The sequence below is a fragment of the Nematolebias whitei genome, chromosome 16 (assembly GCF_014905685.2).
Source record: "Nematolebias whitei isolate Nwh7 chromosome 16, NemWhi1, whole genome shotgun sequence".
NCBI lineage: Eukaryota > Metazoa > Chordata > Actinopteri > Cyprinodontiformes > Rivulidae > Nematolebias > Nematolebias whitei.
Window position 1 is genome coordinate 29,686,387 of NC_056513.1, and position 23,108 is coordinate 29,709,494.

At 40.3% G+C, this 23,108-nt stretch overlaps 1 protein-coding gene across 1 annotated transcript in view; it reads left to right on the top strand.

Moving 5' to 3' along the window:
- Positions 1-23,108, top strand: part of znf827 (zinc finger protein 827) — a 121,479-nt gene that overhangs the window by 78,858 nt on the left and 19,513 nt on the right. The window contains exons 8-10 of the mRNA XM_037689848.1: positions 7,440-7,494; positions 7,647-7,747; positions 20,439-20,576. Coding sequence (XP_037545776.1) covers positions 7,440-7,494; positions 7,647-7,747; positions 20,439-20,576 — 294 coding nt within the window. The remainder of the gene's footprint in view (positions 1-7,439; positions 7,495-7,646; positions 7,748-20,438; positions 20,577-23,108) is intronic.

The following is a 23,108-nucleotide window of genomic DNA, read 5'->3' on the forward strand; positions in this document are numbered from 1 at the left end:
GTGTGTGTGTGTGTGTGTGTGTGTGTGTGTGTGTGTGTGTGTGTGTGGTCCAGCATTATTTGTGTCCAGCGTCTGATTTGCTTCACTTAAGTGCCATACAGATGAACAAGCTTGTGACAAATGTTTTTTTTTTACTTCTTCTTTTAGCTCTCACACATAATCACAAATTCACACGTTGACAGTTTTCCTCTCCCACACCGTCTTTTCCGCACACCTTTACACACTTGCCCAAGGCCCCATGGGAAGTGGTGTCTGCACAAATGCTCCCTCTTCTTTCTCCCTGTCTTTCTCTCATTCTTTCTTCTCTCCCTTGACTTGTTTTCAGACATGCAGGCTCAAGCACACTTGGCTGCACATGCCCCCCCTCTCCACACACACACACCCTCGTCGTCCCCTCCCTCCTTTCCTTTACATTTCTCCTGTGCGGCATCTCCATGGCAACATAGAAAGAGACCTCTGTCCTTGGCGAACAGTGTGACAGTGTGGGGTGCTCTGGGTATGGGGGTGGTAGTGGTTTCTTTTGGAGCAGGAGGAGCAGAGGCTGGTGCAGAAGGTAGCAGGGAGGTGCACAGTATGCCACCCAGGGGAGGCCAGGACATCGTTGGCCTGGCAGCAGCGACAGCCGCCCCCTTAGAACTTGGTTTGAATGTGAGGTGGAGGAGGGGGTGGGAACTGCTAGAACAGAGTGGGCTGCTGTCACACAATGAGCAATCAATATGAATTACCCAGAGCAGTAAGACCTCAGAGACACATCAGTAGCAAGGTCGCTCTGAACACCGAGATGATTGCAGCTTTGAAATTCACTTTAGTACATCGCCTTGAAACTTGCACATAAGGCTCCATTCTCAGTCATTTTGTGTAGAGCCCTTTATTACTGAACACCGAGGAGCCATGCGCTCAGGTAGTGGCTCGTTTTCACCATTTCTGCTCCACTTAACTCTCCGACATGCCTTCTAATTATTCCCTAATGTTCCAAAGTTACAGCAAACTCAAAAGCATCATTACCTGGAAAACTTTTTAACTTAACATTAATGGATTCATGTAATGCTCCTTTTGTGAGATTTTTCTTGCCATTGTGTAGCTGAAGCACTTTCACTGATGTTGGGAGAAATTGCTTTTTTTGAAAATTAACATTAAGCTTGTTACAATAAACGTCTTTATTCATCTCGGTGGTTGATAGATTAATCAATCACATTGTGCCGTCACTTCACTACCATTAATCCAACAGCTCTTAGCAGTGTCAGCAAAAAGAAACCTTGTGAATTTTTTTCTTCCAGGTTTGGTAAGAGTCACTGTCTATCACAGTACTGTGTAAATCAAATACAAAAGCACCTTTTTATCTTTGCTTGACTCTTTAAAACATCTCTGTTATTAATTCACCCATTAATTTACTACTGTACATACCACAGAGCTAATCAGTGGACACTTGGACAAATAGTGGGGCTTGAGACTGAAGAATAACAGAGAAAAAATATACTCCTGCTGTTAAGAATAGACTTTTCCTCTGTTTAATTGTTTAATTTGTTTTAAACACTGAGTGCATGGCAGACGAGCACAATATAATGCATTTAAATTATTAAAATTTAAAAGCAAATGTTAGACTGGTACAGGACATGTGCAAGCAGGACAGTGAGATGTGCTGTAGGGGTAACAGAAAGCTTCAAGACGGAGGTGGGAGTGCATCAAGGATCTGCTCTGAACCCCTCCTTGTTTGCTCTAGTCTAGGCAGACTAACAGATGAGGTCAGGTAAGAATTCCCTTGGTCTATGATGTTTGCAGATGACATTGTGATCTGTGGTGAGAACAAGGAACAGGTGGAAGAGAACTTGGAGAGGTGGAGGTATGCACTTGAAAGAAGAGGAATGAAAGTTAGCCTTAGTAAAACAGAGTACATGTGTGTGAATGAGAGGGAGGCCGGTGGAACAGTGAGGCTACAAGGAGCAGAGGTCACAAAGATGCAGGACTTTGGGTACTTAGAGTTGACTGTCCAGGAAAATGGGGAATGTGGTAAAGAGATGGAGAGTCCAGACAGGATGGAGTGGATGGAAAAAAGTTTCTGAAGTGATTTGTAATGAAAGAGTGGTAGCAAAGGTCAAAGGAAAGGTTTAGAAGAGAGTACCGAGACCAGCTATAAGTCCAACACCAACCATTTTTTTTGTATTGCATATCTAACAAAAATATGAGAGAGACATAACAAAAAACACTTATGGTATGTTTTGTGGCAAACTTTGAAAAGTAATATAAAATGATTTAAATGATTTTTTTGTGAGATTTCAAGCTGGTTTTTGGAAACGGCCCTTCTCTTCCATATATGGAATGTGACATCATGATGGGGAATCCATCATTTGAAATTGACAAATTTCTATTGCACAAGGTACAAAGTTACAGTCTATCATTTCCTTCTAATTTCTGACAACAACAAAAAATAGTCAGGAACAACAAACCAAATCAGTGTGTTTCACAGTTGTGTGGGAACACAGTCAAGGAGGGAGCTAATACCCACTCTTTCTCGAAACTCAAGGAAATTCACGAGAAATGGGTGAATTTTGTCAAAGTTAAATGGGCAGACTTCACAGCACTGCCAACAAACAGTGTTTGTTCTGTTTTCAAAACACTTTTGATACGAGGATATATGGAAACAAAGAAAAGTTTTAACGCCAGACTGGAGATAGATGCTGTACCAAGTATTCAGTTAGATTCACTGTGCACAGGAACTGGGAAACTTGAAGGATCGGACACGGACACATTGACAGTTGTGAGAAAATGGGAAGTTTTATGGGCAATGCACTTGGTAATTTAGATTTCTGTCTAAAGTAGACTTTAAACAATAAACCAGTTTTAAAATTGTGTTGATAGGCCAAGTAAAACCAGAGTTATGATAAATTATTCACGCCACATCTTTTTCTGAAAATTATCATCATATTGGAAGTGTGTTGGAGATGGAGACAGCAGCAAATAAATTAAACTCCTATACACCCCCTCAGTCATAACCCCCACCCACCCCACTCCTGCTGAACTAACAAACATACCACTACCTCCTTTCTGGCTGTGGCCCAAAGTTATTTGTCAAGCATAAAAATTACTACATGAAGAAGAAGAAGAAAAAGACACGTAAGGGAGTTCAGAGGGCGAGATGTAGTGAAGGCTGGAGTAATGAGACAGATGGAGCCGCTCGGTCAGTTTAGGGTTAGGGTTTTTTAGAACATCGTTCTCAGTTCTCCAGAGCTCAGAGCTGATTTTTGGTTCTGTTGGCCCAGCCAGCAGAGATCTGAACCAGGTGTGCGTGTGTTCACTGGATAACTCCATCAGCTCAAGAGTTAATATCAATGATCCTTACAATCAGATTAGTTTTAATAGAATGTTCATTCTATTGTAAACATTGAAAACACCGGCTGGTTTGTGCCAATCTGGGAAGGTCCTTCCTGTACTAATGAGGCTTCTCATGGAGTTGCCTCTTCTTGCCTTTTTGGTGGCTCACACATGTACATAGCAAACCCTCCTCGTTGAGCAATAACTTCACACCAAGCAGTTCTACTTTATTCTTAATCACTTACAGATAAGTTATAGATATTGTTGGAGAAAATCTCTCTCACCAACTTTGTTTACCAAAAAAGAACCGCACTCAACAGCAGAAGTCCAAAAAAGTTCAATCTGGTCCTCTGGACATTCAAAAAAACAAAACAAAGCAAAAAAAATCTAGAAACGTTTCGTCTCTCATCCAAGAGACTTCCTCAGTCTGAGGTGCTGTTTTCAGCTCAGTCTCTTAAATAGCACCTTCTGAGTGCAACCAGAATCCTGGATTCTGCGGTCTACACTCATCTCCAGGCCAGCGGTCACTCTTTCAAGGATGAAGATGTTCACATCCTGGACAGAGAGGAACGATGGTTTGAGAGAGGAGTAAAGGAGGCCATCTTTGTGAAAAGAAATCGTCCATCGTTAAACAGGGGTGGAGGCCTCCGGGTTCAACTGTCCCCCTCTTACAATGCTGTGATTGCTAGTATCACTCAGCCCTCTGTGAGTAGTAAACAGCCATCAGTGTGCTAATGATCCATTGTTAGGCTGATGGTCCTTCTTGAGCATGTGATCAGCTGGTTTTGGTTGTCAGCAGCAAACTGGTTGATCCACTCTGAGAAGGTGCTATTTAAGAGACTGAGCTGAAAACAGCACCTCAGACTGAGGAAGTCTCTTGGATGAGAGACGAAACGTTTCTAGATTTTTTTGCTTTGTTTTGTTGTTTTTTTTTTTGAATGTCCAGAGGACCAGATTGAACTTTTTTGGATTTTTCTACCTGGATTATTGAGCATGCATCAGGATATCAACAGCAGAAGATTTTTAACAGGAATTTTACTTGCAAGGTCCCATTCAAGACAGCTTACATACACAGATACTGTACGTAATGCATGGAACATGTCACAGAATGAGCGTAAAATAGTCTTCTGCAGACTTCTTTTACAGCAGCAGAGTTCAGTGAGCATTCACTCATAGCCAGCTGCAGTCAGACGTGACATGATCCATGGCCGTCGGCAAGTCGGCCTCCAAATGGAAATAAGAGAAAGTTTTGGACATGTTCTCGTGGTGACGACGCCAATGAGGCACTACGAGTCGGCAAGGTGGCCTCCAGGCCGAGATAAGAAAATGTTTTGGGCATGTTCTCAAAGCAGGAGGGAACGATTTTCTCAGCCATCTCAACCATAATATAGAAACGCAATAAAAAATATTCATACCGAAAATTCTTTAACATATCTTCTAAATCACTTGAACATTCTCCACTGAAATCATTCTCACTAGCATATGCCTCCATCTAGAATACACTTTCCTGCCTGTGCCCTGTCCCAGTCTTGACGTCATTATCCTTCTCTAATCATTGGTCCTGTGTCTGGTGTTTCCATAGCTGGTTTATTATATTTATTTATTTTTTACACTTGCCTGGCCCGAATGTGAAAAAAACTTATAGCTATTGTATTCTACTACAGTGATTACCCATTAAGAACACTTTGGTGGATGTTGGACTTTAAATGGTTTTGAGACAATGGCACTGATAAGACAAGAGACAGAACTGGAAGTAGCAGAAATGAAGATGTTGAGGTTCTCCTTGGAAGGGACAAGAATGGATAAGATCAATGAATGAATGAGATCATCAGAGGTACAGCACAGGTTGAAGAACTGGGAGATAAAGTTAGAGAGGCCAGACGAGTGGTGTAGTCTATGTGATACGCGGGTATACGGAGTATACACATTAGAAAAGCTTGGGAATTTTAGTATACCCACTTAATAGTTATAGAATTGCGCCGCTCAAGGTGGCTGCATGTTGGAGCAGCTGTGTTACTTTCATTCTGAGATTTTGCTTTTGGAAACTTTAATTCCTGTTTTTCTGGATGTAAATCACATTTTTTGGATGGTTGTTTCCTCTAGTATCGGATGCTGTGCAGCTGGAAGGATTTTTACTGAAACTTTTTTAGTTTTGGACATTTGTTATGATGCGTAACCATGGCAACAAGGCAGTTTTCTAAAACTAACAGCTGATTAACATCTCAAAACTCAAATAATATCTCAGCTACAACACCAAATATCAAACGAGTTGAAAGGATGTTCTGTGGACGCATTCTCATCTACCTGCCAGCTGTGCTCGAGTGCCTGACCACTGAGATCCTGGAACTAGCAGGAAACACGGCTCATGACAGCAGAAGGGCAGGATCATCCCTCAGCACCTACAGTTGGCTGTCCACAGCAACGAGGAGCTCGGCAGACTGCTGGGAGGAGTGGCCATTGCTCTGGGAGGAGTTCTGCTCTGCATTCGGGCGGTCCTACTGCCTGGGAGAACTGAGAGGCCAGCTGAGTCTGGGTGGACGGATTGGACGGCATCTGCAGCCAGTTTCTTAGGATCCACTGTGGGACGGACCTTTACAAGAGATCCTTCCTGCGTACAGCCATCAGTATCTATAACATCTCTTAATAAAATGAGGATAACGAGTTACAACAACAAAATAATTTCCCTTTGGGATTAATAAAGTATTTTTGAATTTGAATTGAATTGAATTTAAAAGTACCCAATGACACAAGCCATACATGACATGGGCTTGTGTCATTGTCAACAAATTTGGAACATTTTATAGACACACTGAGTTGGTTCAACTGTTTTTTGTATAATTAATACTTTTGTACTTACTACTTAATACTTGAACATGTTTTTCTTTGTCACTGTTTTGTAAATTCTGTAACATATTTTTAATACAAAGCCAACTGTGGTACAAAGTTTGTCATACATTTATTTGAATAAAAGTATCAGAGAATTTTTTTAATGTTCAATATGCTTAAAAATGAAAATAAATTAACAATTACATTGTACTAATATGTGTACCATGCTTTGGTTTCTAAGCACAGTATACCCACTACAAAAATGTAGACTACACCACTTGGCCAGACTGAGATGGTTTGGACATGTCCAGAGGAGGGACAGTGGGTATATTGTTAGAATGATGTTAGAAATGCAGCTGCCAGGAAAAAGACAGAGGAGATGTATGGATGAAGTAAGAGAGGACATGGAGGTAGTTGTAGTGAGGACAGAGGATGCAGAGGACAGAGATGGAGGAGGATGACTCGCTGTGGAGACCCCTGAAGAGGAAAAAGCTGAAAGAAGAAGAAGAATTAGATGTACATCTATAACTTAATTAACATTTGAAGCCAGCCCATTTTCATTTTGATTCTACAGCTAACACATTAGCCAACACAAACATGGTCAGTTTAACAAATATTTAGCAAAAATTTAATGTGGTATTCATTCACAACACATATTTTGAGCATGACCTCTCGCAATATTGTAAGCTTGAGTGTATTACTTTCAAGGTTTGACCAAAATGGCTATAACTCTTATCAATTCTCAACTTAAAATGACCTTTGTCTAAAACTCTGGCATTTGCCCTTCATAGATTGCTAGGCTTCTAATATTGTTGATGTTTTTTCCTATTTTTTCTTGTTCTTTGAACATAAAAGAACAGAGTCAACACACTCGTGCAACCTTGGTAAGACATTGATTTAGCTGATACATATTTTTTCCTTAAATATAATTTTTGTGAGCTTTACCACCTGAGCCCATTGTAAATGGATGCAGCACTAAAAAATAAACACTGTGACTGTATCAGACAATGAACTACGAACATAGGAAGTTGGAGAAAACGTACCAGGCGACAGTGAACTGAAACTGTCAGCTGGACTGAATATCTGTTGACGACAGCAGACCTCAGCATAAAAATCTGTGGTAAAAGTAGTTGGACTGTAGAAGGCTGAACTGAATCGGAAGGTCTTCTTGCTAAACTTCACCCACCCCCAGTAACCTGGGGTGTTTGAGATGTTGTGTTTACATAAACATTACAAAAACTGTGTATTTTTTTATATTGTTATAATAACCTGCTAATGTATTTCTTTTTTCTTGTTGTTTCCAGAAAAAGTAAGCAAAGCCAACAACCACAAAGACAGTAACATGGTGGGAATAAATAGGTAAGTCTGGGATTCTTCTTGTATTTAAAAATGTAAAAAGCAGTTTTCATTGTAATTTCCATGGTTGGTTACAGATCTTGCAGTTCATATACAAGCAAATTATGGGGGTTGTGTATAAGTGTTGGTAATATAACCACATTTCTCTGTTTCAGTTCATTCCTAGACGAATGCTTCAGACAATCACCATTTAACTCACGCTCCAAGAGCTCTTCCCCCGCGGAGGCCAGTTCTTCTACAAGGGCAGCTTTTCAGGGTGAGACAAATATTACACACCCATTCATTCTTATACATATAGTGAGACAGAATACACGCACAAACACTAATATACATACAGTGAAGCATACAAACAGTGAGGCACATATGTAGGAGGCTGAGTCAGAGGATTGATTTCTCTATACTGTCACACATTGAAGTGTTCCTGGGCAAAGCTAAACTCTTTATTTATTGCTTGTTCCTATTGGTGTATGAATGTGATCTAAAGCACTGATTTGACTAAATAAAATGAATAATTCTGATTAGTTTTGTAAAGACGTAGTGGAGGTCTGTATGTGTGTGTGGATGGGTGGGTAAATGAGGCCGCAGATTGTTGTAAAGTGTTTTGAATAGCTGGTTGGCTAGAGAAGAGCTATACAAGTGCAGTCTATTTACCATGTTACACACAGACATACATGTTACACACACAAGCCACAAAACACTGGATCTGGCCTTTCCTGCATTTCTCAAACTAAAGGCTCTGCTCTGGGCATCCCCCCTTCTCCTTCCTCCCACTCATCCCTGGCATCCTAGAACTTCCATTTGTGGGATTTTTTTTGACAGTGAGAGATCCAGAGGTTAATTGGCTTGTGCCAGCTTTGCCTGTCCCTCTGCCAGTTAATGAAAATGTGATTGGCTTCTGGGTGTCAACAGTGTCCTGAAAGTTAATTCGCCCGGGTCCTTCCCTTGTGTGTTTAAGCTTCACATTCAGCCTCTGTTTCTTTCTGCGATTTCACCTGGTTTACTCCCCCTACCCCACCCCCACTCTATTTTATGTCTTTTTCAGTCTCATTTTCTTTTATGACCCACTCACCCAAACATCAGTATAACTGTAAATAAATCCAATTAGCAGTTTTAAGTGAATTTAGTAATAACTAGAGAAATTGCATTTCCTGCAAAAATGCAATGTGAATGCTTATTGCAGAAGAACTTGCTGAGAAACAGCTGAAATTAACTAAGAAAAACATTCTGAAATGGAGCTGAAATGGAAGAACAAGCCTAAATTAGCAGAAGAAAGCAGAAAGAACACATTTGCTGAATTAGGCTTAAATACTGGTAAGCAGAAATGAGAACAAAAATGAGGAAATTAGCTAAAAAAAAAAAATAAAAAAAAGCTGAAATTAGCAAAAAATTGCTGAAAAATAGCTGACAGGCAGAAAGAACCTTAAACTGCCAGAAGGAAGTGATAAGAGCTGAAATGAGCTAAAATATGTGGAATTAGCTGAAAAAGCTAAAATGATCATAAAACGGCTAGAAATAGTCAGACTCACCTCGACGCATGGCTCTGACTCTGGAACCGGTTTCCTTTGAGAGGAGTTGGACACTCTTCCACTCTGGAGTTGCCCCAGGTGAGAGGCACCAAGCAGGAGTGGGCATACTTGTTGCCCCCCATCTTAGTGCCTGTACATTGGGGTTCACCCTGGTGAACGAGAGGGTAGCCTCCCTCCGCCTACGTGTGGGGGGACAGGTTCTGATTGTTGTTTGTGCTTATGTGCCGAACAGCAGTTCAGATTACCCACCCTTTTTGGAGTCCTTGAAGGGGGTACTGGAGAGTGTGCCTCCTGGGAACTCCCGTGTTCTGCTGGGGGACTTCAACGCTCACATGGGCAATGACAGTGAGACCTGGAGAGGTGTGGTCGGAAGGAACGGCCCCCCTGATCTGAACCAGAGTGGTGTTCTGTTATTGGACCTCTTTGCTCGTCATGGATTGTCCATAATGAACACCATGTTCAAGCATAAGGGTGTTCATATGTGCTCTTGGCACCAGGACACCCTAGGCCGCAGTTCGATGATCAACTTTGTTGTCGTCTCATCTGATCTGCGGCTGCATGTCTTGGACACTCAGGTGAAGAGAGGGGCGGAGCTGTCCACTAACCACTACCCGATTATGAGTTGGCTCCGATGGTTGGGGAGGATGCTGGTCAGACCTGGCAGACCCAAACGTATTGTGAGGGTCTGCTGGGAATGTCTGACAGTCTCCCATGAGACGGAGCTTTAACTCCCACCTCCGGGAGAGCTTCAAACACATTCCGGGGGAAATTCCACATTGAGTCCGAGTGGGTCATGTTCCGCGCCTCTATTGTCGAGGCGGCTTATCAGAGCTGTGGCTGCAAGGTTGTCGGTGCCTGTCACGGCGGGTACCCTTGAACCCGGTGGTGGACACTAGCACTGAGGGATGCTGTCAGGCTGAAGGAGTCCTATTGGGCCTTTTTAGCCTGTGGGACCCCGGAAGTAGCTGATGGGTACCAGCAGTCCAGCCAGCATGCAGCTCGGGTGGTCGCTGAGGCAAAAACTCAGGTGTGGGAGGAGTTCAGAGAGGCCATGGAGAATGACTTCCGTACGGCTTTGAGGCGATTCTGGTCCACCATCCAGTGTCTCAGGGGGGAAGTGGTACGCCGCCAACACTATTAATAGTGGAGGTGGTGTGCTACTGACCTCAACTCGGAATGTTGTGGGTCGGTTGGTGGAATACTTTGAAGACCTCCTCAATCCCACCAGCACATCTTCCACTGAGGAAGCAGAGCCTGGGACTTTGGATCGGGCTCTCCAATCTCTGGTGCTGAGGTCACCGAGGTGGTTAAAAAGCTCCTCGTTGGCAGGACCCCAGGGGTGGATGAAATTCGCCCGGAGTTGCTTAAGGCTCTGGATGTTGTGGGGTTGTGTTGGCTTACACGACTCTGCAATATTGCGTGGACATCAGGGGCTGTTCCCCTGGATTGGCAGACTGAGGTGGTGGTCCCCCTATTCAAAAAGGGGGACCATAGAGTGTGTTCCAACTATATGGGAATCACGCTCTTAAGCCCCCCTGGTTAGGTCTATTTGGGAGTTCTGGAGAAGAGAGTCCGTCGAATAGTCGAACCTCGGATTCAAGAGGAGCAGTGCAGTTTTCGTCCTGGTCGTGGAACACTGGACCAGCTTTACACCCTCAGCAGGGTCCTGGAGGGTGCGTGGGAGTTTGCCCAACCAGTCTACTTGTGTTTTGTGGACTTGGAGAAAGCGTTCGACCGCGTCCCTTGGGGAACCCTGTGGGGGGTGGTACTCCAGGAGTATGGGGTACCAGGCCCTTTGATACGGGCTGTTAGGTCCCTGTACGACCGGTGTCAGAGCTTGGTCCGCATTGCCGACAGGAAGTCGGGCTCGTTCCCAGTGAGAATTGGACTCAGCCAAGGTTGCCCTTTGTCACCGATTCTGTTCATAACTTTTATGGACAGAATTTCTAGGCGCAGCCAAGGTGTTGAGGGGATCTGTTTTGGTGGCCTTAGGATCACTTCTCTATTTTTTGCAGATGATGTGGTCTTATTGGCTTCATCAGGTCGTGAGCTACAGCTTTTGCTGGAGCAGTTCGCAGCCGAGTGTGACACAGCCAGGATGAGGATCAGTTCCTCCAAATCCAAGGCCATGGTCTTGAGCCAGAAAAAGGTAGAGTGCCCTCTCCGGGTCGGGGATGAGTTCCTGCCCCAAGTGGAGGAGTTTAAGTATCTTGGGATCTTGTTCACGAATGAGGGAAAAATGGAGCATGAGATCGATAGGTGGATAGGTGCAGCGTCAGCAGTGAAGCAATACCAGTCTGTCGTGGTGAAGAGAAAGCTGAGTCAAAAGGCGAAGCTCTCAATTTACCGGTCAATCTACGTTCCTACCCAGAGGAAGACCCAGGACACACTGGAGGGACTATGTTTTTCGGTTGGCCTGAGAACGCCTTGGGATTCCCCCGGAGGGGCTGGCCCAAGTGGCTGGGGAGAGTGAAGTCTGGGCCTCCCTACTTAGGCTGCTACCCCCGCGACCCGACCCCGGATAAGCAGAAAAAAATGGATGGGTGGATAGACAGCTAAATAGTAGCTGAAATAGCAGAAGAAGCTGAAACTAGCATAATTAAGCTGAAATTATCAGAAAGAAATTACTGTAATTATGTTGAAAGTAGCAGAAATTAACATAAAAAATTCAAATTTATCTGAAAAAAACCGAAGTTAGCTAGAAAATGCTAAAAACATAGCTGAACAGGTAGAAAAAGCTTAAACTAGCAGAAGAAAGCAGAAATAACACTTTTGCCAAATTAGGCTGAAAGAAGCAGAAATGAGCACAATAGTGGAAATTATCTGGGAAAAAAAGCTGAAATTGGCAACAACAAAAAAATGCTGAAAAGTAGATAAAAAAAATCATAATTTTAAATTACCAGAAGGTTGTGGAGAGAGCATTTTTTTTTGCTAAATAAGGTAAAAAAAAGTTTAATTTAGTAAAAAAAAAAAAAAAAAAAAGGTGGAATTAGCTGAAAAAGCTAAAATTAGCATAAAACAGCTAAATAATAGCTGAAATAGCAGAAAAGCCTATACTTGCATAAATAAGCCGAAAGGCGCATAACAACCTGAAATTAGAAAGAAGTTAGAAGAAGCAGAAAAATATTGTAGTTAACAGACATAATCTGAAAAAATCACAAAACAGCTGAAAAAACAGCTGAAAGTAGCTGAAAAAAAGTTTAGATTTGCAGAAGGAAGCTGAAAGAAGCTGAACCAGAACAAAATGTGAAAGGAGCAGTAAAAGGTTGTAAACGGATCTAAAAATTTGAAGGATGTAAAATGAGCTCAATTCATTTTCTTTGAGGAAAAAATAGCAGAAAAAGCTAAATATTTCAAAAAGCTAAAGTTGCACCAATACCAAAAGTCATAACACGTTTGTTACGAAAGAGCTGAACATTTTGATTTATGATTTGTTGGAATAGCACAAAAATTGTGGAACGAGAAAGATGCTGAAAAATGGATCACAATAGTGTGCATGCTTCATAAGCATCACACAGTAAGGTAATGTCATGAGTTTGTAAGCTCAATCATCAAGGTAGATAACAACAAAAAAAGGTTAAATCGTGTCAGCTGGACCCGTTTCTTTAAGTGAAGAAACGTTTCGTCCCCCATCCAGAGGACTTATCAGTCTGCTGCCTGCCAACCAGATCTGTCCCATAGGTAGCCTTCATTGCTGTGTTTCAAGCCAACCTCCTGTTGGAATCTCAGAAGTAGACTTTTTAACACGTGCAAACAGAGCACATGGTATTGGATGGGTGTGCGTAGATTGACGAAGTCCTCTGGATTGGGGACGAAACGTTTCTTCACTTAAATAAACTGGTCCAGATGACACGATTTAACTTTTTTGTTGTTAATGTCATGTGGTTACTTCAGCAGTAACCGCCTCGGCTGTGCTTCTTTGAGCCACAGTAAGTGTCTTGTAAGTTATGTTCCAAATAACTGCTTACATGATGACTGGTTTCTGTGTTTGTGGATGCAGATGAAGCAGTAAAACATATTTACTTTGAAGCCAGAAAGAAACAGTGAAGTATAAGTTGATGGTATTTCAGCATGCCTTCAGGAGTTTTCTGTGTCCTCTGTCAGTGTGGGGTTTAGCTCCCTTCATTACTTGTTTGTGTCCTTTTTTTCCTCTCTTAACAGTAATTGAACCGTTAACCACTTGGAAGCCATACACTCTAATTGGCTTAATGATCAGTATGTCAGCTGGGTCATGGTTTTAAGTTCTCACTGTCTGACTCCTCAAACTCCTTAGTGACCGAGTCGTTTCACTCCTGATTCTTTTGCAGTAAGATAATATTATTCAATACGTTGCAAATCTAAAAAGTAAACAAAAGTACAAAAAACAACTGGACTTCTGTTATGTAGATGAAGACGTGCAGAGTTCTTTGCTTTAAACTGCACAATGATGGAACTTTTAATACCATTATTTGGATTGTGAATGCTTATTGCAGAAAAAACTTGCTGAAATACAGCTGAAATTAGCTATAAAAAATGCTGAAATGGAAGAACGAGCCTAAATTAGCAAAAAAAAAAAAAAAAAGTAGAAAGAACACATATATGCTGAATTAGGTTTAAATAAGCAGAAATGAACACAAAAATTAAGGAAGTAGCTAAAAAAAGGCTGAAATTTGCTTTAAAAAATGGCTGAAAGGTAGCTGAAAGTTAGAAAGAAGCTTATGCTATCAGAAGGAAGCAGAAAAAACTGAAATGAGCTAAAAATGTGGAATTGGCTGAAAAGGCCAAAGTTAGCATCATAAAAACAGCTAAATAGTAGCTGAGATGGCATGGTTGAAACTAGCATACCGGTAATTAAGCTGAAAGGAGCATAACAAGCTGAAATTAGCATAAAGATGTTGATTAGGCTGCAATAGCAGAAATCACCACACAAACTTGAATTTATCTTAAAACAGCTGAAATTAGCTATAAAATGCTTCAAATGTAGCTGAAAAGGTAGAACAAGCTTACATTATCAGAAGAAAGCGGAAAGAACACGGCTGTCCAATTAGGCTGAAAGAAGCAGAAATGAGCACAAAAAAGGGAAATTCATCTGAAAAAAGCTCAAATTAGCAAAAGTATCTGAAAAGTGCTAAAAAAGCAGAAAGATGCTTAAATTACCAGAAGGAAATGGAGAGAGCACATTTTTGATGAATTATGGTAGAAAAATGTTTAAATGAATGCAAAAAATTAGCTAGTAGCTTACCAGGAAGTCATTGATTGCTATGTTCGTATTCCTCCTGCTGCAAGCTTGTGCTCCGCGGAGGAAAAGTTGCTTTGTGCATGCATGGGGAGTCCCCCCTCCCCATTTCATTGATCTACTCGACCTAATTTTCATTTATCAGCTTTATTGTTTCTTCGTGTCTCTCTCTTTTTACTGAAGACACTGGATGACAAAAAGCTCAACTCCGGTGCTCATCACTGACACCTCCTTTTCTCTTTAAAATCTGTTTTAATTGTCCAAAACTGCATTTTTGGGTCATTAAAAGGAGCTAAGCTGAGAAGCTAAGCAACGAGCTAAGCTAACAGGCCGACCTTGGGGGGGGGGGGAAATAGTCTGTCTTGTCAAAGCTCCAAATTCACGGTTGAAACCTGTGCCTTCATATAAAAAGTTGTTTTTCTTTTCAAAAAGAAGCTGAGAACTTGTTTACTGTTTTTTTTTTTTTTATTAAAAGCTTTGTGTGGAAAATACTATGCTAAAGAGCTCAAACAACACCGAGTGTTCACCATTTTGAGAACCGGAGACATCCCATGTCACGTCAAGAGGCCTTCCTCCCATTTTCCTTAAAGAGACGCTGCTGGCTCCCTCACTATCCATTCTTCGGTTCAGACAGTCTTCAACTACCATCCAGTGGTCAAAAAAGTTATTTCTTCTTAAATTTTACAATAATTACTAATTATTACTGTCAAATTTCAAGCAATATCATCATTTATCACAATCATTTCTGAGACAATTAATTGCCCAGCAAAATTTGTTGTTGTGACAGGCCTATCCAAGTGAGCACCCGGGTGTGACAAAGCTAAATGTTTTTGGCTACAGGGAGCTCTTTAGCCTGTCAAAAAAAATTCATAAATTAGCCACATCATTGTATAAGCTGCGGGGTTCAAAGCCTGTGAAAAAAGTAGTGGCGTATAGACTGGAAATTACGGTATATGCATTCCTTAAAACTAAAGATAAACAAAAATAATTTGAAAGAAATCAGCATTTCTCTGCTGAAGCAGTTCTGTTTTAATATAGTAGACACTTGGTTTGACTGCGTTCTGCCCTCATTCTGGGCTGCTTTTTGTTGAATAAATAAATGAAATGCCTCACTTAAAAAAAGAACAATTCAAAACTCTAAATAATCTGGTTCTCCCTGAGTATGCTGTAGTCCTTCAGTTCTTCAGATAATGTTGTGATAAATAAAATCAGTTTTAACAAAAACAGTTTGTTGCATATTCTGCAAGAACAAAGAAACTGAGTTAGATTTCCTGAGCTCTTGAAAACAAAACGTTCTGCTTTATATTCACGGCCCCATTTTCGATTTCTGACCGATTGGAAAAATATTCTTGGGAGAAAAAGTTGTGCGCAGATGATGTGTCAACGAGCTTCAAGGACTCCAAAACGGAGGTTGGTTGCAGCACAAATTTCTTGGTTCTTGTGGTGTACGTTGCAGCCTTTAGTTTGTATTTAGGGGGCAAAAAGGAAGTTATGTGGTTGGACAGAAAGAAAAAAACTCAAGGTTGTGTGAGTCAGTGCGACAGCAGCTGAGTGTCTTCACACAACACCATCTGGTCTTTAGCACTTGCCACAAAACCTGCCCCCAAATGCTGGTAAAAAAAACTATTTGCTCTTCCTTATGGAGGTGTTCAGACCTCCACAAATACCTCATCTTTTTTTTTAATTACAGTGTTTTCAAATGACTTGAAGAACACAATTTTCCTCTCTGGTTCAAGGCCAGACTGTGCTGCTTGAACAGTTTAGATGGAAAATAAAGTCTTTATTGAACTGGGGGAAGTTGTGCAGCACAATAGAGAAAATAACTATATTTTCTTTTTGTAAATTACTACACTCCTCAGAGGCTGAGGCTTCATTTAAAGCAGCAATTTCAGTCCTTCAGAGTTTATTCAAGCATCTGCACACGTACTGTCTCGTTCTTTTGCTCTATTGGGATTGGATAAAGGAAAGGGTGGCGTACTGTAAGACCTTCAGTGGTATACTTGGCTGCAGGCTACAGAGTAAAGGACCACTGTCTGATGTTAGCATTAAGAATACATTTAAACTGCTTACCCTCAGCAGGCGAGATGAGGAGCATCTGTCAAATGGTGGCAGACATGTTTCAGACTTGTAGCTTTGCAAATCAGCCATCAGTGGGTCACTTTAGCTTTTTCCCTGTGAAGTCTTACACAAACCGGATTCCAAAAAAGTTGGGACACTAAACAAATTGTGAATAAAAACTGAATGCAATGATGTGGAGGTGCCAACATCTAATATTTTATTCAGAATAGAACACAAATCACAGATAAAAAGTTTAAACAGATAGAATGTATCATTTTCAAGGAAAAATCTGTTGTTTCCAAATTTCATAGCATCAACAAATCCCCAAAAAGTTGGGACAAGTCCATTTTTACCACTGTGTGGCATCCCCCCTTCTTCTTACAACACTCAACAGACGTCTGGGGACAGAGGAGACCAGTTTCTCAAGTTTAAAAATAGGAATGCTCTCCCATTCATGTCTAATACCTGCCTCTAACTGTTCAATCGTCTTGGGCCTTCTTTGTCGCACCTTCCTCTTTATGATGCGCCAAATGTTCTCTATAGGTGAAAGATCTGGACTGCAGGCTGGCCATTTCAGTACCCGGATCCTTCTCCTACGTAGCCATGATGTTGTGATTGCTGCAGAATGTGGTCTGGCATTATCGTGTTGAAAAATGCAGGGTCTTCCCTGAAAGAGATGACGTCTAGATGGGAGCATATGTTGTTCTAGAACCTGAACATAGTTCTCTGCATTAATGGTGCCTTTCCAGACATGCAAGCTGCCCATGCCACAAGCGCTCATGCAACCCCATACCATCAGTGATGCAGGCTTCTGAACGGAGCGTTGATAACAACTTTGGCTATCCTTGTCCTCTCTGGTCCAGTTGACATGGCGTCCCATTGTTCCATAAAGAACTTCAAATCGTGACTCATCTGACCACAGAACAGTCTTCCATTTTGCCACACTCCATTTTAAATGACCCCTGGCCCAGTGCAAACGTCTGAGCTTGTGGAGCTTGCTTAGAAATGGCTTCCTCTTTGCACTGTAGAGTTTCAGCTGGCAACGGCAGATGGCACGGTGGATTGTGTTCACTGACAATGCTTTCTGGAAGTATTCCTGAGCCCATTCTGTTATTTCCTTGACAGTGGCATTCCTGTTTGAGGTGCAGTGACGTTCAAGGGCCCGGAGATCATGAGCATCCAGTAGAATTTTACGGCCTTGACCCTTACGCACAGTGATTGTTCCAGATTCTCTGAATCTTTTGATGATGTTATGCACGGTTGATGATGATAATTTAAAAGTCTTTGCTATTTTACTCTTGGTAGCACCATTCTGGTATTGCTGCACTATATTTCTGTGCAACAATGGTGGAATTGGCGATCCTCTTACCATCTTGGCTTCTGAGAGACACTGACACTCTGAGAAGCTCTTTTTATACCCAATCATGTTGTCAATTGATCTAATTAGAGTTAATTTGTCTTCCAGCTGTTTGTTATATGCTCAATTTCCTTTTTCCAGCCACTTATTGCTGCTTGTCCCAACTTTTTTGGGATTTGTTGACACCGTGAAATTTTAAATCAACATTTTTTTCCTTTAAAATGTTACATTTACTCAGATTAAACTTTTGATCTGTCATCTATGTTATATTACAAATAAAATATTGACATTTACCATCTCCACATCATTGCATTCAGTTTTTATTCACAATTTGTTTAGTGTCCCAACTTTTTTGGAATCCGGTTTGTAAAAAATCTTGAAGATAAAAGATCAAAAGACTGGATGAATCATGGACATTATGTTTGTAAAGGATATGAGCTATGTTATTGAACTATTTACATATATACGTAATTTATAATTTTCAACAGGAAAATTTCCAGAAAATATGAAAATAGTAAGAATAGTTCCTCTTTATAAGAATGGTGAGAAACATGTGTTCACTAATTACAGACCTATATCCTTATTGCCACAATTTTCAAAAATATTAGAGAAATTATTTGTGACCAGATTAGATTGATTTATAGATAAACATAATATTTTAAGTGATAATCAGTATGGGTTTAGAGCAAATAATTAAACATCAATGGCTCTCGTGGAACTAATAGAAGAGATAACAAATGCTGCTGATCAAAAACAGTATTGTGTTAGCATTTTTGTTGATTTAAAAAAGGGCTTCGACACTACTGACCACACCATTGTCCTTGAACAACTGAAAAAATAAGTTGTTTATTTTATATGTGAATGATCTGGTTGATGTGTCAGGGCTTTTGAAATGTTTTATTTGCAGATGATACCACTTTCTTTTTGTTCGGGTGAAGATATTGAACGGATGTTAGCGATGATACAGGCAGAATTCATAAAAATACAAACTTGGTTCCAACTTAATAAGTTATCATTAAATTTGGAAAAACAAACTACATGATATTTAGTCATAGAAATAAAATCATTGAAGTCCCATTTAAAATTGACTGTATTGAAATTCATAGTTAATGAAATAAAAATTTTGGGTGTCGTTATTGATGAGAAGCTGACATGGAAATCTCATAATCTTAAAAATAAAAATAGAAAAATCAATTGCATTACTGGATGAAGTAAAAGAGTTTTTGAATGACAAAGCTTTATATTTATTCCAACATTTTTCAGTCAGGTCATCTGGACAGTTTCTTTTTTTGTGCTGAAACGTTTCGCCTTCGGTCTGGAAGGCTTCATCAGTCGAGGAAATGCACAACAAAACTGATTCTTCCCCCAACAGCTTACTCCAAAGTGGAACAAACCAGTTTTGTTGGTGCTAAGATGGTCTCTATGTCACGCCTCCTCCTCCACTGCCGGCCCTCTTCCTTGTTGACAGTCGTGTCAAACTGGTTGAAAACAACAAAGTCCATGCTCAATTATCCAGGTATACAATATCAATGAGCATGGACTTTGTTGTTTTTATATTTATTGTATAATGTTATGATTGTTCCATATTTAATCTATTGTATTCAAGTTTGGGGAAAATCATGCAAAACAATTACAAATCCTATTTTTATTTTACAAAAAAGAGCTATAAGAATTATTAGTAGGAAGTGCTATGGTCACCCAACAAATATATTATTTCATCAGTTGAAAATATAACAATTTTATGATTTGGTTGATTATAGTATTTTACGTCTTGTATAAAGCTCATAAAAATATTACCCCCAAATATTCAATTAAAATTTGTTAAAAAAGAGTGTCATTATAACCTTAAGGGAATGGAAATATTTGTAAAACCTCCATTTAGAACTAGGGCGCCTGGGGGAGCAGATGGTGGTGGGTAAAGGCCTTGCTCAAAGGCCCAGAGTGGGGCAAATGATGGTGGAGGCAGGCGTGGGTGTTTCAAATTTCCCACCCACATTTAGATGTTGTCGGTCCGGGGAGTTGAACCGGTGACCTCACAAGCCCACCTTCTTTAACGTCTGCACCATCTCTCCCCACTACTTTATATTTTATAGTTGTGTAAAAGCTGACTCAGCATTTACACCGTTGTTTACCTGGTGTTTTAGTTATCCGTGCATTTGATGCAAATTAACTTCTGTGTACTTTTTGCTATTTTAGCTGTTCATACATCAAAATGTTCAGCTCATTCAGGAGATGGGTGTTATGGCATTGTTTGGGTAACTTTAGTATATCAAAGTATTCAACTTATCAATATTTTCCATGTAGAAATACATTAAGATCTCTTCAATTGCTTTAAAAAAACACATTGTTCTCTTTGAAATTTATTCCAACGTGTTTTTCTTTTCATCTGTTTTTAGCTTTTAGGTACCCATTTGCTACATTTAGCTCTTAGCTAACTTTTTGCAGCGTTTAACTTTTAGATAATTTTTTGCAGTTTTTAGCTTGAAATTTGCTACTTTTAACTTCTAGCTTCTAGTTTTACTATTTTACCTTTTTACTTTAGTTATTTTTAGCTATCATTTTAATATTTTAGCTTTTTGTTAGTGTTCTGCTTCTTTTAGTTTTATTAAGTCAGTTTCAGTTTCTTCAGTAAATTCAGTCAGTACTCAGCATTCACGGTACAGTTTAGCAGAAAATGCACATTTCTTCACGTTAAATCCACGTTAAGTGCAGTTGACTGTGCAGTTCTGCGATGTTTAGCTGTTATTACCTCTGATTGTGTGTTTGGTACAGCTGTCTGTGTGCGTTTCAGACTCGGAGAAGGACGACAGCGAGCCGGGAAATGGAATCGCCCAGTGGAGATTACACGAGCAGCTCTTCCCCTGTTCAGTCTGCGGCAAGGTGTTTGGTCGACAGCAGACCCTCTCCAGACACCTGTCGCTGCACACAGGTAAAAATCATAGCCAAACTTCGGCTGCACAGATGTTAGCTGCTGAGTCTGTGCTGCCTGCTATAAATAAGGTTGACCAGACTACATTACCCTTCCTTTAAGGAGATTACTATCATGATTAGTCTCACTGGGAAAACTACCGTCTAATTAGCCATCTTGAAGGATGCCGTACACACACACGTTTGTATTTTTATCCATATTAGGACCATGTATTGGCTTCCATTCATTACTCGAGCATAAACCTAACCCCCAAAAATGACATTCCACCACATTTGGATCAGTCTTTGGTCCCCAAAAGGACCACACGGTAGACGTGTTTACCAGAAAATGTCCTACGAAGGTCACAAAACCAGGTGTACAAACACACATACTTGTAATTCCGTTGCTGCTACGACTAATTCCATCTTTCAGTTTCTCTCTCACGCACGCAGACATGCAAAGCTTCCTCTCTCCCTTGTGACCTGATTATGCTGCGTTTCCTGGCCTGGTCCCTCCTCACTCACCATTGATCCGTCCATCCCCATCCCTGTCTTCCTCTGCCCACCCCCCCCCACCCCCCCGACCCTCGTTTACTAAAAGAATCTAATAATAATCTGCTCTTACAATTGTTTAAAACCAATTAACTCCAGACGTGAAATAAATGGAACAGACCAAACCCCTGAGCCCACAAATGGAGAACTATATACAAATGCCCCCCCCCCCCCCCCCCCACACACACACACACACACACACACACACACACACACACACACACACCCCCACAGTTGAACATGCTTGCACAGTTTGGATGTGCACTTGATACACACACGCACCATCTGAGAGTGTTGGTTGTGAACAGCTTGGCCACACCACAGAGAGCACAAGCAGGGGCATATGTCAGTGTCATGGTCTTTTTGGTTTCCCCGGCGACATAAAGGTTGCCTGGCTTCATGTCCTTGGGGCAAATGATGTGTGTGTTCTTGTCTGTGTTTTTTGTACTGTGTGTGTGTGTGTGGGGGGGGGGGGGGTCAAATGTGTTATGTCAAGATATGCTTTTGCATTAATTTTATACTGCTCACTAAAAAGGGGGAGAATTGTGTTTATTGCATGTATGTATGAATTTACATTTATTTATTCACCTCTTTCTGCCATTTACAAAAAAAAATCTTTTTGTTTTATGTCAGCCATCACAATTTATTGTATTTTTTCCATCCTGTCAGAATCTGATTTACAGTCGAGGCCAATCAAAGGTGAGATGGAATCCAGCATTCAGTAACAGTGTGAATGTTTATGAAGCATTCACACTGTTGTCATCCATTTTTCTTCCGTACGTTTTTTGACGTGATTCTCTTTCCACAGTTTTTGTGCTGTTTCAACAAATCATTTATCAAAACGTTGAGCTCTTTCAGGACAATCCTGCTTTGACTTTTGGTATTGGTGCAACTTTAGCTTTTTGAAATATTTAGCCTTTTCTGACACTTTTTTCTCATAGAAAATTAACTGAGCTCTATTTACCTCCTTCACATCTTTAGCTCTGTTTACAACCTTTTACTGCTCCTTTCACATTTTGTTCTACTTCAGCTTCCCTGTGCAAATTTAAACTTTATTTCAGCAACTTTCAGCCAATTTCAGCTGTTTTGTGCAATTTTCAGCTTCTTTCTGCTACCTACAACATCTTTGTGCCTCTTCTAACTTCCTTCTGCTAATTTCAGCTTATGTTCCTTTCAGTTTATTTCAGCAATTTTCAGCTTTTCCTACAATTTCAGCTACCATTAAGCTGTTTTTATGCTAATTTAAGCCTTTTCACCCAATTTCACATTTTTTACACTCATTTAAACTTTTTTCAGCCTAATTCAGCAAAAATGTGCTCTCTCCACTTCCTTCTTGTAATTTCAGCTTATTTCTTCTTTTTAGCAGCTGTTTTTTCCCCCTAATTTCAGCGCTGTTTTTGTTTTCTAGGTAATTTCCATTTTTTTGTGCTAATTTTTGCTTCCTCATTGGATATGCATGATCCTTCTGCTTTTTTATGATAATTTAACTTTTTCTACCTTTTCAGCTTCCTTTTAAGCATTTTTAAAGCTAATTTCAGCAGTTTTCAGATAACTTAATGTATTCGTAGTAATTTCAGCTAATTCCAGACTAATTAACTTCTTAATGTTAATTTCAGCTTGTTATGCTCCTTTCAGCTTGTTTCTGCTATTTCAGCTACTATTTAGCTGTTTTATGCTCATTTTGGCTTTTTCAGCTAATTCCACCTTTTTTAACTCGTCAGCTCTTTTTGCTTCATTCTGGTAGTTTAAGCTCCTTTCTTCCTTTTCAGCTACTTTTCAGCTATTTTTGCTAATTTCATTTTTTTTTTTTTTTTTTTTAGCTAATTTCATTTTTTTGTGCTCATTTCTGCCTATTTAAACTTAATTCAGAAAATGTGTTCTTTCTGCTTTCTTCTGCAAATTTAAGCATGTTCTTCCATTTCAGCTACATTTCAGAATGAGTTTTAGCTAATTTCAGCTGTTTTTCAGCAAGTTTTGCAATAAGCATTCACATTGCATTTTT